The sequence below is a fragment of the Mesoplodon bidens genome (genome assembly GCF_964165515.1).
Source record: "Mesoplodon bidens genome assembly, chromosome: 2".
Taxonomy (NCBI): Eukaryota; Metazoa; Chordata; class Mammalia; order Artiodactyla; family Ziphiidae; genus Mesoplodon; species Mesoplodon bidens.
In genome coordinates, this window is record NC_138177.1 from 83,893,956 (window position 1) to 83,909,527 (window position 15,572).

Below are 15,572 nucleotides of genomic sequence, written 5' to 3' on the forward strand. Positions count from 1 at the left end.
AGCAGAAAACTAGTCCACAGTCTGTCAGTACCGTCCACCCATCCCCTGTGAAGCACGTACACAAATCCCAAAAGTAACTTCCCAGAAGGGTGAACAGGACCCCCTGATCTGCGTTCAAAACGCTCACAAGAAGAAGGAAATCTCCCCAAACCCCAACTTGATGAGTGGAAATGGAACTCCCAAGGAGATGAAGAATGCTTGACAATTAAAATGCTGGCCAAAAATAGCACAGACTATGCTGAAGATGTTACTTACCATCTGTTACATAAAGTTCCATTTTGGCCATAAGGGCAGTTGGAACATTCATTTCAGCAACAAGACAATGGGAGAGAATGAGAGGGATGAGGGGGACAGGACAGGAAAAAGAGAGTCAATGGCCACGGAGACATTGACCACACACGTGCTGGAGTGTCATGGTAGCCACAACTTTTACAGAAAATACCCAGGCTTGGGGTCTTGCAAAATGTCATGTTTATTAATACACACCTAGAACTCCTGGTCTCGTTCCCCTGACCACGGACTGCCTTAACTTTTCAGAAGGACGAGGCAGATCATATGCTTCCTTACGCATCATCTACTTAATGGCCTGGCTTGCTAGTGGGATTCTGCACTAGGTTTGTGAAATTTACCAATCCTTCAGGATTCACAAGCGAGTGCACATCTCATAGAGCCAAAAACAAAAAAAGGGGGAGGATATTGTCATTAAAACTGACACCGCCTATAAATCACTCGACTTGTTAACAATATGATCCTCTTCTAGGCTTTGCAAAGCTCTTGCCCTGACCCAAGGTACCTGGCAAGAAATGACACCGTGTCCTGTTTCTTGCACTTAACCATCTGATAGCCCGAAACACAGCTCTGATGTCCCCAGCCTGGCCTCCGGCCTCCAGCCACCCACTCAACTCTGGTTCTCAGCCAGGACTGACAAATGCCTGTAAGAATCTCACCAGAGGTCTGAATTATAGTCTTAATGGATTGGAGTAGCTGAATCTTCGGTAATTTATCCAAATTTTGAAAAGCAGCCTTTTCCTATGAGCTTTCAATGCAAGATGTTCACAGCAGGAGGCAGGAAACCCACATCACTACTGTTTCATGTCGTTTTCATAAAATCCTCAAATGAATGAATCTCCCACATATGCAGACTATCAATCAACATTTCTCTAAAAATATCTTTGTCAGGAAAAAAAAAAAAAAAAAGGAAAGGAAGAAAAGACAAAAGAAAAAGAAAAAAGGAAAAATTGTTCTGAAATGAGAATGTACCATAAAGGCAGACCCTGAGAGGGGTAGAACCAAATGGAACATACAGTTTAATCTAAGTACTGGGTTGGCCAACTGCCCCCTGCACCCACCAGAGACACCACTTCAAGGCACATACCATCTACGTTGTAGACTTTCAGCCCTGCCATGTGCTTGGCTGCTCGGAATTTGGAGGCTGTTAGGAGGTTGGGGTTATAGATGGTGAAATCTTTATAGTAATTTTCCAGAACCACCAATGCCGCTCGCTGGATACTGAGAAAAGAAGGCAAAATTAATGCAGTTTTTCCAAGCAGGTCTTATGTGGAAAAAAAATCCTCTTTTGGAGTCAGGTAAAATAACAGATCACCAAGGGTAACCGCACATAGAAGGCTCCTGGTTTCACCACATCTTTCGTCTCCAGGACAAGAATTTAAAGATGAAACTTAAGTCCCATCGTTCAGTGGCTTCTGTGCCTTCTCCCAGGCTACATCATTAGCCGCATCCCATCTAGCCAATAGGCGAGAAAGGAATGTTATACCTTCTAATTTAGATTTGCTGAGGCTACACAGAACGTTCCTCGTTTTCTCAGTTTACAGAAGAGCAAACTGAGGACCCCAAAAAGGTCAAGGACTTACAGATGGCTGCAGAGCTACTGAGTGAAACAACAAAGTGTAGATTCAAGTTTGTCAGGTCCTAGAGCAGTGTTTCTACCTACACCTCATTGCCCCTGATGGAAGGAATGTAGGGTTTTCAGTTTTCTGTAGGTCAAAACAACACCCACACGGGGCAAAGTGCACTGGAAAAATACGGGCTGCAAACACTAGTTAATCCTGATTCCTACTCTGCATCCCATCCATCCCAGGCCAGCAAGAGTTCCCTCTTTCAGAGGAAACAAGATCCTTTTCCCTGAGCCCCCTGAGGCCTCAGCTGGGACCTCACTCTTTCTTGGTCTACAAGGTCTCCTGCTCCGTGGGTTGCTGTTTCCAGTCCTCCGCAGGGGTGTGTCAAGAGGACTCCACTTGCCAGTGTCCTGCGATCTCTAACCTGTCACCAGCTTGGCCCCTCTGGGAGCAGCAGAGGAGCAGAGAAGAGGTAGCAGGTGGGTGAAGGGGGCACCCATACTCGGTATTGGTTGCAAAAGAACATGCTCTTGGACACAGATACAGGACACTCACCCCTTCAAAGAGTGACCTGTAATAGCACAGCCAGGGATTTTACATACCTCATCTCATTTGACCCTCACAATCATTCAAGGGAAGAAAACCAAGGCTCAAAAATCTATGACCTGCAAACAGGACACATCTACCAAACAGCAGAGCTGGAACTCCAATCTGTTCCTTCTCCCAGATGTGTGGCCACTGTAGGACAGTGTACGTATGCACGGACCTCTCCAGGTCTCTTAGATGTCCACCAACCACCAGTGTGCTAAACTCCACATAGTTATTTACATCTTGCCCTTTATATTTTTCTTCCTGTTTCCCTGCTAAGTAGGTGAGCGTATAAGGATTATTTACAATAGCCTGGGCACCAGGATAGGGCTGCCTTCAATTCCTGGATGACCACACTGCCTTCTACAGCTCTCCGAGCGGCTCAGGGTTCTTCACACCAAGACAAGACAGCCCCTAACCCATCAGCTTGACACTCTGCCAACCCAGTCCTCAGCTCCCCTTGGGGCTGTGCCCCCAGAGTTTAACGTGGAGTCGGAAAACAATCTAGAAGTCAATCAGTTCATCTCCTTGAGAGCAGAGTCATGGCAATGCTTTCTTACTCATATCCCCACAGTGCCTCGATCCGTGATCCACATTCAGTTGGGGCTTAGTATCAACCTAGATATGCACACTCATGCGGGGCTGGGGAAATGTGGGAAGACCAACTTCCAGAAGTATAAGATTCCTAAGAGCAAATCCACGTTCAAAAGCCCTAGTCATTTAGTCTTCCAGTCACCCACTCACCACTCGTATTTAAGAACCTATGTCAGCCAAGCTCTGGGAATGCAAAGATACGGTGGGAGGAGCTTCTCCTTGCCGGCGGCGTATGCGGAACAGAAGCTCTGTGACCACCAGCTGGAATACACGGGCTGAGGAAGAGCAGAGGAGGGCTTCTAAGCACCTAGGACTTGCGTAGGCGTAAGAGCAACTTCCTGAGGAAGCGAAGTGGCCCTCGAGTTGAGGTCTGTGTGTCATAGATCTTTGTGCAGAAGTCCTCTTGGCTTCCACAGACACCCTGCCCGGCGGATCCCCGGCTCAGCATGGCCAGCCTCGGCTCCGTCCCTGTGTCCGTGACATTCTCCCACGGGCGGGGCACGTGCTGCTTCTCCACCTCCTGCTCCATCCTGAGGCTGACGGTGGCCTCTGCCTGCTTGCTGATCACACACGAACACTCCTTCCTATGCACCGCCACCCGCCTGCCCAGGCACTGCTTTTCCAAAGTCTCTGGGCTTCTTGGAGATGAGGAGCCCCTCTACACAGAAGTAGGTCTGTTCATGTGCACAGACTTGCCGCGTGCAAGCTACTTCATCCCAGGCTCCTGTGCTGACATGGACACATCTCAAGGGGCCTGGATTCCAGCAGAGAAGTATTTCCCTGATCAAGATTTAAAACTTAAAAAGGCAACTCAGAGGTTATACTCAGGCCCGTCTTCAAAGCAAACCCTCTTGTGGTTGTGGGGTTTGGCTTTTCTGTTCAGCCAGCCCGCAAGGAGGGGCCCAGGGCATCATACTACCTCAGCCGGGGCCTGCAAGGCAGAGAGGGAACGGCTGGACCGGAGCCTGGCAGCCCTGTTTCCCAACCTCTCTACCCCCAAAACCACCATGCTGCCCGGAGAAGGGATGTCGGTCCACACCCAGCTCTGGCAGGGGCCTTGCTCTCCAAACTAGGCAAGTCCACCATCAGCATTACGCCAGAGCCCTGGGTGGCCTGGGGAGGGCTCAGGGACTGGACAGGAGCCTCCCCAGGCTCTGGAGCCTTTGCTCAGAAAACCAAACAAGGGGCAGAGCTCAGGTGACGTTTTCTTCCTTCAGCCCGGTCTCAACAGAGAGGCACCAGAAAGCCCCAGAATCAGCTGTGGACCTGCCCGCCTCCACAGGCTGACAAGCCAACACGGGAGCTAAAAAAAAAAAAAAAAAAGTTGAGATTAAAATTGGATTAAAATCCAATCTGCCTATCTTCACTTTTATTTTTTTTTTTGCAGTACGCAGGCCCCTCACTGTTGTGGCCTCTCCCGTTGCGGAGCACAGGCTCCAGACGTGCAGACTCAGCGGCCATGGCTCATGGGCCCAGCCGCTCCGCGGCATGTGGGATCTTCCCGGACCGGGGCACGAACCCGTGTCCCCTGCATCGGCAGGTGGACTCTCAACCACTGTGCCACCAGGGAAGCCCCTCTTTACCTTTTTGAAGAGAGCAGACTACGTAATATATGATGTAAGTCTTGTTGGTGAGTCAGGGTGATCACCAGCCCGAATTAGGTACTGGGCTGTGCCTCGTATGTATCAGAGGGGGATGTCAGAGCCCTTAGGAGGCAGGGGTTCCTCTTGGGGCCCATGCTGCAGTCACCTGGAGTACTCACAGCCGTTTTTTCTCATTCTTCACCATGTTATCTCTCACTACTGGCTACCAAAGTCATTCCTAGCTGCTGTCAACCTAGCTGCCTCAGGCAATGATCCTCTGTTCTTGTACATCTTCAACCTTGGTATAAATAGAGAAAATGGGCTTTGCCGCACCGGAGTGAGGCGCTCTGCTCGGGCTAAGTGATATCCGCTCCAGTACGGCAGTCCGATGTCGATTTCAATCCCAAGTCTAAGGGCTTTCTCATTTCTGTTCTGGCTCCTGATTCATGCTCTGGACTGGTTGAGTTTGTTAGATAACTTCAGGATGAAAGAAATCTACGACTACTGTATCATTTGGCATCTACTGAGGGGACACCCTGCAGGGCACCCTAGCATCAGCCTAAGTTATGGCTCCACAATGCCAGGATGTAGGAGCACCCCTGTCCTCAGCCAATAATGCCAGGATGCAGGAGCACCCCTGTCCTCAGCCAGTGTCGGGGTTCAGAAGTCCCCTGCCTCTGCTCCTTGGCATCTTCCAAATATGGCATCTCACAGGGCCAAAGCAGGGCTGATTTCTTTCAGGAAGGCTTTTCCAACCCTCCGGTCCCCACTGACCTGTCAGGGGAGTCACACGGGCGAGGCTCGCTCTCCAACAAGCCCCGGGAAAGTCCCCCACGCACAGGGACACCTGCAGTGGCTTCCCTACGGTGCACGGTACTCGTCGGCTCAACCTGCACATTTAGGAAACCCTAGTAATTGCCACAGGTATAGGATCAGTTCTGAGCATGTATTTCATAAAACCATGGAGTTTCAGAGGCAGAGGGGCCTCAGAGATGAACAAAAGCAAACCCTTCAACTAGCCCCAGTCTCCAGACCAGACTGCCTCTGGGGAAGGAGGGAGGCAAGAAAAACTGAGCTGGTAAGAAATTTGCTGCCTCTCTTATGATTACCACAGTCATAGACAAAAGACAGTAACCTGATTAAATGATCCTCATGCAGAAACCGTGTATACGGGCAGGCAGAGCCTGATGTCCAGACTGATTGTGGACATGGCCACACCAAAAACCCATGGCAAGGAGCACTTTCCCAAGATACGGAACTCTGAGCTCAATAATTACTGCATTCCAATACACCCTCCCAGGGAAATGCCCCTTTTCACAGACCACATATATCTGTGGAAAACAGCGCATGGATACGCATAGCTCATAACAGAAATTCACTTGAGACCTGCACATAAAAACACAAGTACAGGAACCCCAGATACGCCTAGAAAAGGACAACATGGATGATGGACTAGCCATGATGAGAACCAGAAGAAGTTGATGCTGTTCCCAGTGGGAAAGTAACCCCCTCAACTCTACTGGTCTATTTTCTTTTCAGGACAAAGAGGGTGCAATGTGAAATGCTATGTCTAATCAGCTACAGAACATCTTCCAGTGTCAGTGACAACTGTCATACAAAACTGCCATGGCAACGGAGGAGAGGGCTCACCCTCGTGCTACATTTCTAAAACACATTTGGAGAGAAGCACCTCCGAACACAGTTCAAATTTTAGTTCATAAAACTCTGAAAGACATGTTTTTGAAAAATAAATTCTGAAAAACAAAACCAAACTGATGCCCTACGTATCTGTACCTCCGCAGCCTCTCCACTCTCTCTGACTGTGGGTTTAGGAGGCACACTGTAGATGGTGCAGGCTCAGGGCCCAGAGAGCACGACCCTTGACTCTTCCATTTATTCTTTGACCTTGAACGAGTTAACTCATTTCTCCAAAGCTCAGATTCTTCATCTGTAAGACGAGAATATAACAACACAGAAAACCCTGCTATAACACGGTAAGTGGGCTCCAAAACAGTCAACTGTGTACATGTATTACTAAAAGGTTAATGAAGTGACTTGGGCCAGCCCGGTGCAAGTAGCTGGTCAGAAAATCTAGTGACAGACTGCAAGACCCAAATATACAGGTTTGGGCTGAGGTCTGGAGTCACCCGTGGTAGTTGTCTCATGAGCTTAAATGTCAATGGGGACAATTCCAAACTCAATGACTTTCTGAGCCTTCAACAGTTGGCACTGAGGCCAGGAAAAATACTGGAGACTCAGGAGTCCACCCTCCACTTTCCTATTTCTCAAGGAGAAGCTGCCTGCCTGGTTTAGGTTTTTGTTAAAGATTAAATGAGATAATATATTTTAAAGTGCCTGACCCAAAGCAAATGGCTTATGAATGGTAGCACCGTGAGCTTACAAATCTGTGTTTGCTGGGGAGGCCAATCTGTCCCCTATGTGTACCTGTACTGCCCTCCCCACCAAGGGCTACCACGAGGGCACTACTACAGGAAATGAGCCAGGGCCATTGCTTTCCTTAGGGACCTAGACCATAAAGTCATGCTACTCTCTGTTTTTATGCAGTATTTGCTGCCAACTCTCAGCCTCCTGAAAAATCAAACCTGTAGCTACTGAGAGGCATCTGTGGTACAAAAAAGTAGAAAAAGCACTGTCTTGGAGTCAGAAGGCCTGGATTCCAGATCTGATCCTGCTACTCTGTAAACCATATAAGTTACTTCCCTTTTCTGGGCCCTGTCTCTTGGCTGATGATAGAGAGGGAATACCCACTACTGCATTTGGTTGTTGAGAAGAGCAAATGAAATACTGCCAGTGAAAACATTTATAAACTTACAGGATTATACAAATATAAAGTAGTATCATATTACTAATGAGTCTGAGCATTTTGTATCAAGGGATGGGGTTGGTTGTTGGCTAAAATAGTCACACAGTTCCTGGACATAAAAGCATGATCCAATCTCCACATATATATATAAAATTATTATTATTATTATTATTTTAATTAATTAATTTTATTTTTGGCTGCGTTGGGTCTCCGTTGCTGCGCACGGGCTCTTCTCTGGTTGCGGCAAGCAGGGGCTACTCTTTGTTGCGATGTGCAGGCTTCTCACTGGGTGGCTTCTCTTGTTGCAGAGCACGGGCTCTAGGCACGCGAGCTTCAGTAGTTGCAGCACACAGGCTCAGCAGTTGTGGCTCGCGGGCTCTAGAGCGCAGGCTCAGTAGTTGTGGCGCACGGGCTTAGCTGCTCCATGGCATGTGGGATCTTCCCGGACCAGGGCTCGAACCCGAGTCCCCTGCATTGGCAGGCGGATTCTTAACCACTGTGCCACCAGGGAAGTCCCTCTACTTACATTAATCAGAAAATTCTTGAAATGAAGAGAGTTTTAGTGTTCTCCCAAGCATAGACTCAAGAATTGAAGAAATCAGAGTCCATCTAGTCCCAACTCGCAATCCAAGCACCAACTCTTTAAAACACCCCAGAAATCATTCAGCCTCTGCTTGAAAAGAAAATATGCTCTCACTTTGTACTGAAATGACCTTATTTTAAGTTCTACCCATTGGTCCACCCACAGCTTCCTTCCGCACCCAAGCCCCTCTTTCTTGTGAAAGCCCATCATATACTTGAAGAAAACAACTGTGGACATAAACCTCCTCCCTTTTAACCTTCCTATTTTGCAGATAAGGGCCCTGAGGCCTAAAAAAGTATGTGCACACCACCCTGCCCCCCCCATACAGAGTTGTCTATTTCCTATTCATTCACTTTCCTCGGATTTGATTGTGGCTTCTGCAATTAAACTAGCACATGCTATTAAAATCAGAAATATTAAGGCTGTAAGAGCTCACCCAGTCAGAGGCCTCACACTCCACAGCTTTAAGTTCTCCCAGAGCAGGGAGAAAAGGTGAGAGATAGGGCCAGGTGGGGAAGCCTTGTTCAGGTTTTAGCCACTTCTTTTCAAATGTTAATTGCTCCCTTGAGCTCTGTCAACAAAAACAGCTTTCCCACTGTGTGAAAAATGAGCAAGCACTTCCTACATACCAAAGCCCCACATAAACACTAGCTAGCTGCCTTTATTCTGACTGCCTGGGTATGTGCTGACAGGAAAGCTCTGGAGAGACAGTGTGCTGGTCATAGAGTGAAATCTGCAAAGGCCCCCCTTCAGGGTTAGTGTTCATTATCCTGCCAGTCAACTAAGGATGCTAACATTCAGAAAGATTCTAATGACCAGCCTTGACCACTCCATCCAAAGGCAAGTAGGAAGTATGAGCACCTGCTAAGTCCTAAGTGCTGGGATGGATGTGAACGATACCTCAAGGGGCTCACACACCCATCGGTGACAACCACCCCAACAGGTAAGTACAGCTGAGTGACTTGGGGGCCAAGACAGAGCATGTGAGTGGGGGTGGGAGTTTCAGGTGAAGATCCAAAGAGGAGGCAAAGCTGAGTCTCAAAAGATGAACGATGGTCACACCATGTGGACGACAGCCTATAAAGCCAATTCCAGGCAGAGGAAGCAACATAGGCAGAAACGGGCTGGTGTTCAACAATCCACCTAAATGGCTACAACAAGAGCAATGGGGTCACAGTGCTGAGTCCTAGGACAGCTCTGAGAAACCTGATGGGGTGGGTTGAAGAGCATCTCCCCAAAATCCACATCTACCCAGAAACTCAGAATGTGACCTTATTGGTCTTTGCAGATGTAATTACAATTAGTTAATAAGATGAGGTCATACTGGCGTCTATATAAGAAGAAAATAGGACACACAGAGAAGGCCGTGTGATGACGGAGCTGAGATTGGAGAGGTGCAGCTACAAGCCAAGGAGCACCAAGGATTGCAGGCAGTGGCCAGAAGCGAGGAGGAGCAAGGGAGGGCTCTTCCCTGGTGCAGAGGGAACACGGCCCTACCAACACCAACACCTAGATTTCAGACTTCTTTGCGGTATGCAGGCCTCTCACTGTTGTGGCCTCTCCCGTTGCGGAGCACAGGCTCCGGATGCGCAGGCTCAGCGGCCATGGCTCACGGGCCCAGCCGCTCCACGGCATGTGGGATCTTCCCAGACCGGGGCATGAACCCGTGTCCCCTGCATTGGCAGGCGGACTCTCAACCACTGCGCCACCAGGGAAGCCCTAGATTTCGGACTTCTAACCTTCAAAACTCAGAGAGAAAATTGGTTCAAGTCACTCAGTTTGTGGTCCTTTGCCAGCAGCTGCAGGAAGAGAATACACTTGTATTTAGGGAAAGCAGGATGGAGGCAGGTAGAGGGCAAGGCTAAGCTAAGGTTAGGTGGCCGAGGCGCTGCATGAATGGCAAAGGGGAGAGGGTGAGGAGAGAGGACAAGGGAAGGAAAGGTCGGTGGGGGCATGGGGGTTAGCAGAGAGGGTGAGCCAGCTGAGAAGACCCAGAGGACAATGGCCGTAAAGGAGCCTGGGAACCACGGCCACCGCATCTCCTGCTCTTTAAGGCATGCCTACCCGGTAGGTGAATTTTAGGCTGGAACCCAGGTCTTTGAGACAACTCTAAAATGCAGGATCCAAAATGAAAGTTGACTCAGCTTCTTGGGAAAATTCCCACCCTGGGAGAGAGCTTGATGCCCTCGGTTTCACCCGACTGCTACTTCTCCCCAGGACAGTCAACAAGGGTTACATCTTCCTGAATGTGTGGGCTTCACTGCTCCCTGGACTTGGAGATGAACGGACTTTGTGACCGAGAGTCAGGAGCGTTTGCAGTAACATCCGTGTGAGTCCCAGAGACGCACATATAATTAGCCCCTGAACGTTCCTACCACCTCCTCTACTGAGAACCGGACACACGAGCGTTCATACCTCCTGGCCCTCCTGTCCTTCAATTAAAATGTTTGTCTTACAGCTGCACTGGGGGCAGTAGCTTACACAAGTCCCACACAGATAACAGGCAGTCATCACCTGGGAACTTGAGGACAGGGAGCGGCAAAAACTGGAATCGGCTCCTGTTTACTGACAGGTCTGGGTTAGGATGCAGGAAGATCTGGGAGAAAGGCAGGATGTTCTGGGACCTTCTCATGACAGAGCGCGGGGGACACGTAGCTGCCTGAGATCTTGAGATGCGAGGCCCATCCTGAGAGGGGACAGTGGCCAGCGTCCCTGTCCTGCTGGGGAGGCCCATGGAGGCCCTTCTCCAGGCCACATGGATTCTCCAGTGACCCAGGCATGCCGGCTCCTCAGCTTCAGCGACCAAGTTCTCTGAATCGAGATTCGAAAACTGGCAGGTGTCCCTGGACGAGGCTTTGAACACCAGCTGCAGACAAGTGCTGCAGGGGATCCCTATTGAAAGATAGTAAACTGAGACCAGAAGCCGCATAGTCCTATGGGGGAAGGAGGTGAAATGTGCTGTCTGGCGGGCCACACAGGGCACTTCTCCAAGCCCTTTACTGTCCCGCTTTAAGTACCTGCTAAGAAAGTGTAACCTGGGAAACACCCTCTCTAATAAAACAAGCAAAGTCACACTGGGAGGAGACCACGTTGCCAGCACCAGGAGTCTGTGAGCACAGAAGTCGCCAACAGCTACATGCAACGCCCTGGTCCTCCTGGTCGCAGCAACTAAACAACGAGACGTGTGTCATTCCTCTAGGCTGCAACACGGAGAGACCACCGGGTGGTTCTGAGCGTGCTGACAAAACTGATAAGAAAGCCCCCACCTAGGGGATGATCCAGTCATAGCTGGCTGTCCCATAACAGAAAGATGCTGGCAGACCCCTTGCACCGGGGGGACCTATGAGATGTGCTTCCCCTCAAGAGGCAGGTTTGGCTACGGTCACATCTGCCCAGAGAGCTCGCAGCCCACTTCCAGGGCAGGGCACAGGCCCCTCATCCAACCTGGGCTACACCTGCCATGCCTGCAATGGGAAATCAGCCTTCCAAGCTTTAAATCACTGAGCTAAATCACACCAGATAAACATCAAAGACGACCACTTGTTCTGGGTGCCTTGAAAAGCAGATTTAGATCGGGACCAAGAGCAGCTCCAGACCCACCCAAGATGCTCGGCTGGCCTGCTCTTATCTAGCCTCACATCCTCTTGACACGGGTACCTCTGGCCCTGGGAAGAACCACAGGCACCCAAATGGAAAGGTCTGGAGGCCAAGGGCAACCAGTCTAGCCAACGGATCTCTGCTTACAGAGACCAAGCAAGGCCAATACGGAGCAGGACAGGGAAAGGGGACCCTGTTCACTTGCCCTCTTGAGTGTTAGTGTACGACACACACTGAACCAAATCACACCCATCAATCCGTGCGGGAGCGTGCAGAAAGCCAGGCAGGCAGAGGGGCGAGTCCTTGGGAAAACGGACCACACACCACTCTAGTGCGGATCCACCAGCCGCCGCCAGGGGCAGGGGTGTGGGGATGGGACCATGGAAACCAGGTTCACGTCCAGGGCTCCTTCCCATACTCTCCGCCTCGGAGCGAGGATCTGTGGGCAGACACCGTGCGAGGGCAGCCTTCCCAGCTGTGGCTGCTGCCAGTAGGCAGCTGAGCAAACACAGGCCCGCAGTGTCCGGCACCTTCCACTCTCATTAAAGCCACTTTTAACAGGCACCATGGGGCCAAACCACAAACGGCAGCTCTGAGCCCGCCTTCGAAATTCTCCCACAGCAGAGCAGAGCCTGAGCAAAAATCTGCACACGCTACTCTTTAGCTCTTACTCATTTTCATCCTTTGTTTCCTTAGGGAGTGGGGGTGGGGACTGCTAATATCTTTACTGAAAAGCAGCTATGCAAGAAGGCACATTTCCAAAACTGAGACTGCATGGGAAACCATGATCATAAAAAACATGAACCAAGACCTTTGGCGGTCATTTTAAAACACGCCCCCACTTCACAGGCGATAGAGCCAGGCCCTCCCGTGACAGTTGGTGCCGGTCTTGAATGTGGGAGGGAGGGGCCCACAGCCCAGCGTGACAGCCAAGCCTGATCAGTGGGGTAATCACCAGCTTTGGTATCATTTGACCCAGAATCACAGACGCAAGATTTCCAGTGCTGGATGTATCCTGGCGTTACTGGAGTAACCTTAACGTCCCCAGGAGACTCCTTTTCTCACTTCTAACTAGAAAACCAAAGTGCCATCTAGAGAAACAAGGCCCCCACTCAAGCTGGGAAGATACAGGCTAGAGCTGGAGAGAGGACAATAGGAGCTCTGTTTCATGGGGTTAAGCTCTGCTCATTGATCCGAGGTTTCCTGGGGCTTTAGGGTCAAAGGTCACCAGGGTGCCTAACGTTTCCTGTCTTAGCTTGGGCTGCCATAACAAAATACCAGAGACTGAGTGGTTTAAACAATAGAAGCGACTTTTCCTACAGTTCTGGAGCCTAGAAGTCCAAGCTCAAGGTCTGGCCAACTCAGTTTCTGCTGAGGACTCTCTCCCTGGCTTGCAGACGGCTGCCTTTTCACTGTGCCCTCACATGGTATTTCCCCAGTGCGTGTGCACCAGGGGAGAGAGCATGCAGGCAAGCTCTCTGGTGTCTCTCCTTCTAAGGCCACTAATTTTAGAAGATCTAGGAACTCCCTTAACCTTAATTACTTCTTTAGAGGTCCTATATCCAAACATAGCCACACTGGGGTTTAGAGCTTCGACCAATGAATTTGGGGGTAACATTCCACCTCTGGTTCCCCCAAAATTCATGTCCTTCCTGCAAAACATAATCCCACCAAGTTCTTTGCCATTTTATTACAAAGATCACCTTTTCTCCATCATCCAATAACATGTTCCTTGTTTCCTCATTTCTAGCTATGAATTTTTCAAGGAACACATTCAGTCTGTATTCGTTCCTTTTCAACACAATGCTACAACCATACATGATCGTAAACTTCCACTGTTTGAAAAGCAGTCCAAGAATCATTTCTTCTAAAGCATGGGTGGTTCTGTGATCAGTGACCAGAACTTTGATTAAATGGTCCACAGTCAATGCCGATTTGTAAGATACTTTTAGTCTCAATGAATGAAGCACTGAGTTAAAAAACCTGCTGGCTGAATTAGGTACAATGGGGCTTCGGCAACATGGGTATCTTACAGAATGGGTCACTGTGAATAGACAAGTTTCCCAGAGGACTGAGACGAGAGTTCAATCTGCTTTTGTGGTTTCTGTCCTTGCTGATGACTACCAGCTATCACCCTCCATTGATGTTCATGTACCTCCTTATAGCAGCTCTTTCCCTGACTTGAAATATGTTACTTCTGGACTCTTGGAGATCTCAAAGTCAATAATTAAATTTTTTAGAACTATAAGAATATGCAGGCTCTGAGAATGAGGGCCTGAGGTTGTTGTGGGCACCTGCCACACAGTGAACCCCGATGAACCAACGCTTCCAATAGCCCCCACCTGGTGCAGTCTTTGCCCCTTAAATCTGGGCTGGGGCTCTGACTTGCTCTAAGAAGAGGATGCAGTGCAAGTAGTACTGGGTGAGTTCCAGGCCTAAGCCTTAAAGGAGAGCTTAGAGAGCTCTGCTTGTGTGTTCTTAGGAGCCCTGAGAAGTTGTCTAGCTACACTAATGAAGACACTACTCCCCCAGAGGGAAGGCCCTCTGGGGAAGGGGAGAACCACAGAATACCTTGGACAAGAAAGCAGCAAAATCCCAGCGGATTCACCACATGACTGCACAGGGACCACTGGCCAGACCAGCCAAAAAACCTCCCAGCTGAGCCCAGCCCACAGAACTATGAGAAATGATAATAATGTTGCCCTAACTACTAAGTTTTGGGGTGGTTTTAACAGCCATAGTTAAAAGAGGTCTTCTTTGGCAGGGGTCCCCAACCCCCAGGCCACGGACCAGTAGCGGTCCTCGGCCTGTTAGGAACCAGGCCACACAGCAGGAGGTGAGCAGCGGACGAGCGAGCAAAGCTTCATCTGCCGCTCCCCATCGCTCCCCATCACTCGCATTACCTCCTGACCTGCCCCCCCCACCCTCCCCCGCCACCGCTCACATCCATGGAAAAATTGTCTTCCATGAAACCGGTCCCTGGTGCCAAAAAGGTTGGGGACCGCTATTCTTCAGGACATGTGACAAACAGAAAGTTAAAAATGTCTGACCAGGGGACTTCCCTGGTGGCATAGTGGTTAAGAATCCGCCTGCCAATGCAGGGGACACGGGTTCGAGCCCTGGTCCGGGAAGATCCCACATGCCACAGAACAACTCAGCCCGTGCGCCACAACTACTGAGCCTGCACTCTAGAGCCCGCAAGCCACAACTACTGAGCCCGTGCGCCACAACTACTGAAGCCTGTGTGCCTAGAGCCCGTGCTCCACAAGAGAAGCCACCGCAACAGGAAGCCCCTGCACCGCAACAAAGACTAGCCCCCGCTTGCTGCAACTAGAGGAAGCCCGCGTGCAGCAATGAAGACCCAATGCAGCCAAAAGTAAATTAAGAAAAAAAAAGTTTGACCAGACAAAGGCTCAAACCTACTTACTACTGTGGTTATAAGGCAGAGGCTTTGTTTGCTGAGCGACTGAATAAAAGAACCAGTGGAGCTAAGGAACGACCGTAGAATGGGAGCCAGCCAACCTCTGACAATCCTCTTCACACCCTCCTTTCCAGCCCTGAAGCTATGATTTAAATGAGATAGAATAAGGTGTACAAAAATATCTAGCACCCAGCCTGGTTCACGGTAAGCACTCAAAAAATGCTTACAAGCCCACTCATGCATTCTTAAAGCAGTGATGTGAACATGAACACATCTGCTCAGGGGCACCATGGTGAAACGGTTAAGATCATTCTGGAACCAGCCTGGGCTCAGATCCTGGCTCCCACAATTACAAACTGTGTGGTCATAGACAACCTACATAACTCCTCCAAGCCTCAGTTTCCTCACCTGAAAATGAGGGTAACAGTGCCTACCTCACAGGATTGCTGTGACAATTCAATGGGTTACATGTTAAGAGCTTAGAAGGTGCCTGGCACACGTTAAGGTCTATGTCAGTGTTAACTGG

At 49.7% G+C, this 15,572-nt stretch overlaps 1 protein-coding gene across 2 annotated transcripts in view; it reads right to left on the reverse strand.

The window, feature by feature from the left end:
* The window catches only part of VANGL1 (VANGL planar cell polarity protein 1), a 50,777-nt gene that overhangs the window by 8,378 nt on the left and 26,827 nt on the right, over positions 1 to 15,572 (reverse strand). For both annotated transcript variants that reach the window (XM_081224324.1, XM_081224325.1), the window contains exon 5: positions 1,376 to 1,509. In XM_081224324.1, coding sequence (XP_081080450.1) covers positions 1,376 to 1,509 — 134 coding nt within the window. The remainder of the gene's footprint in view (positions 1 to 1,375; positions 1,510 to 15,572) is intronic.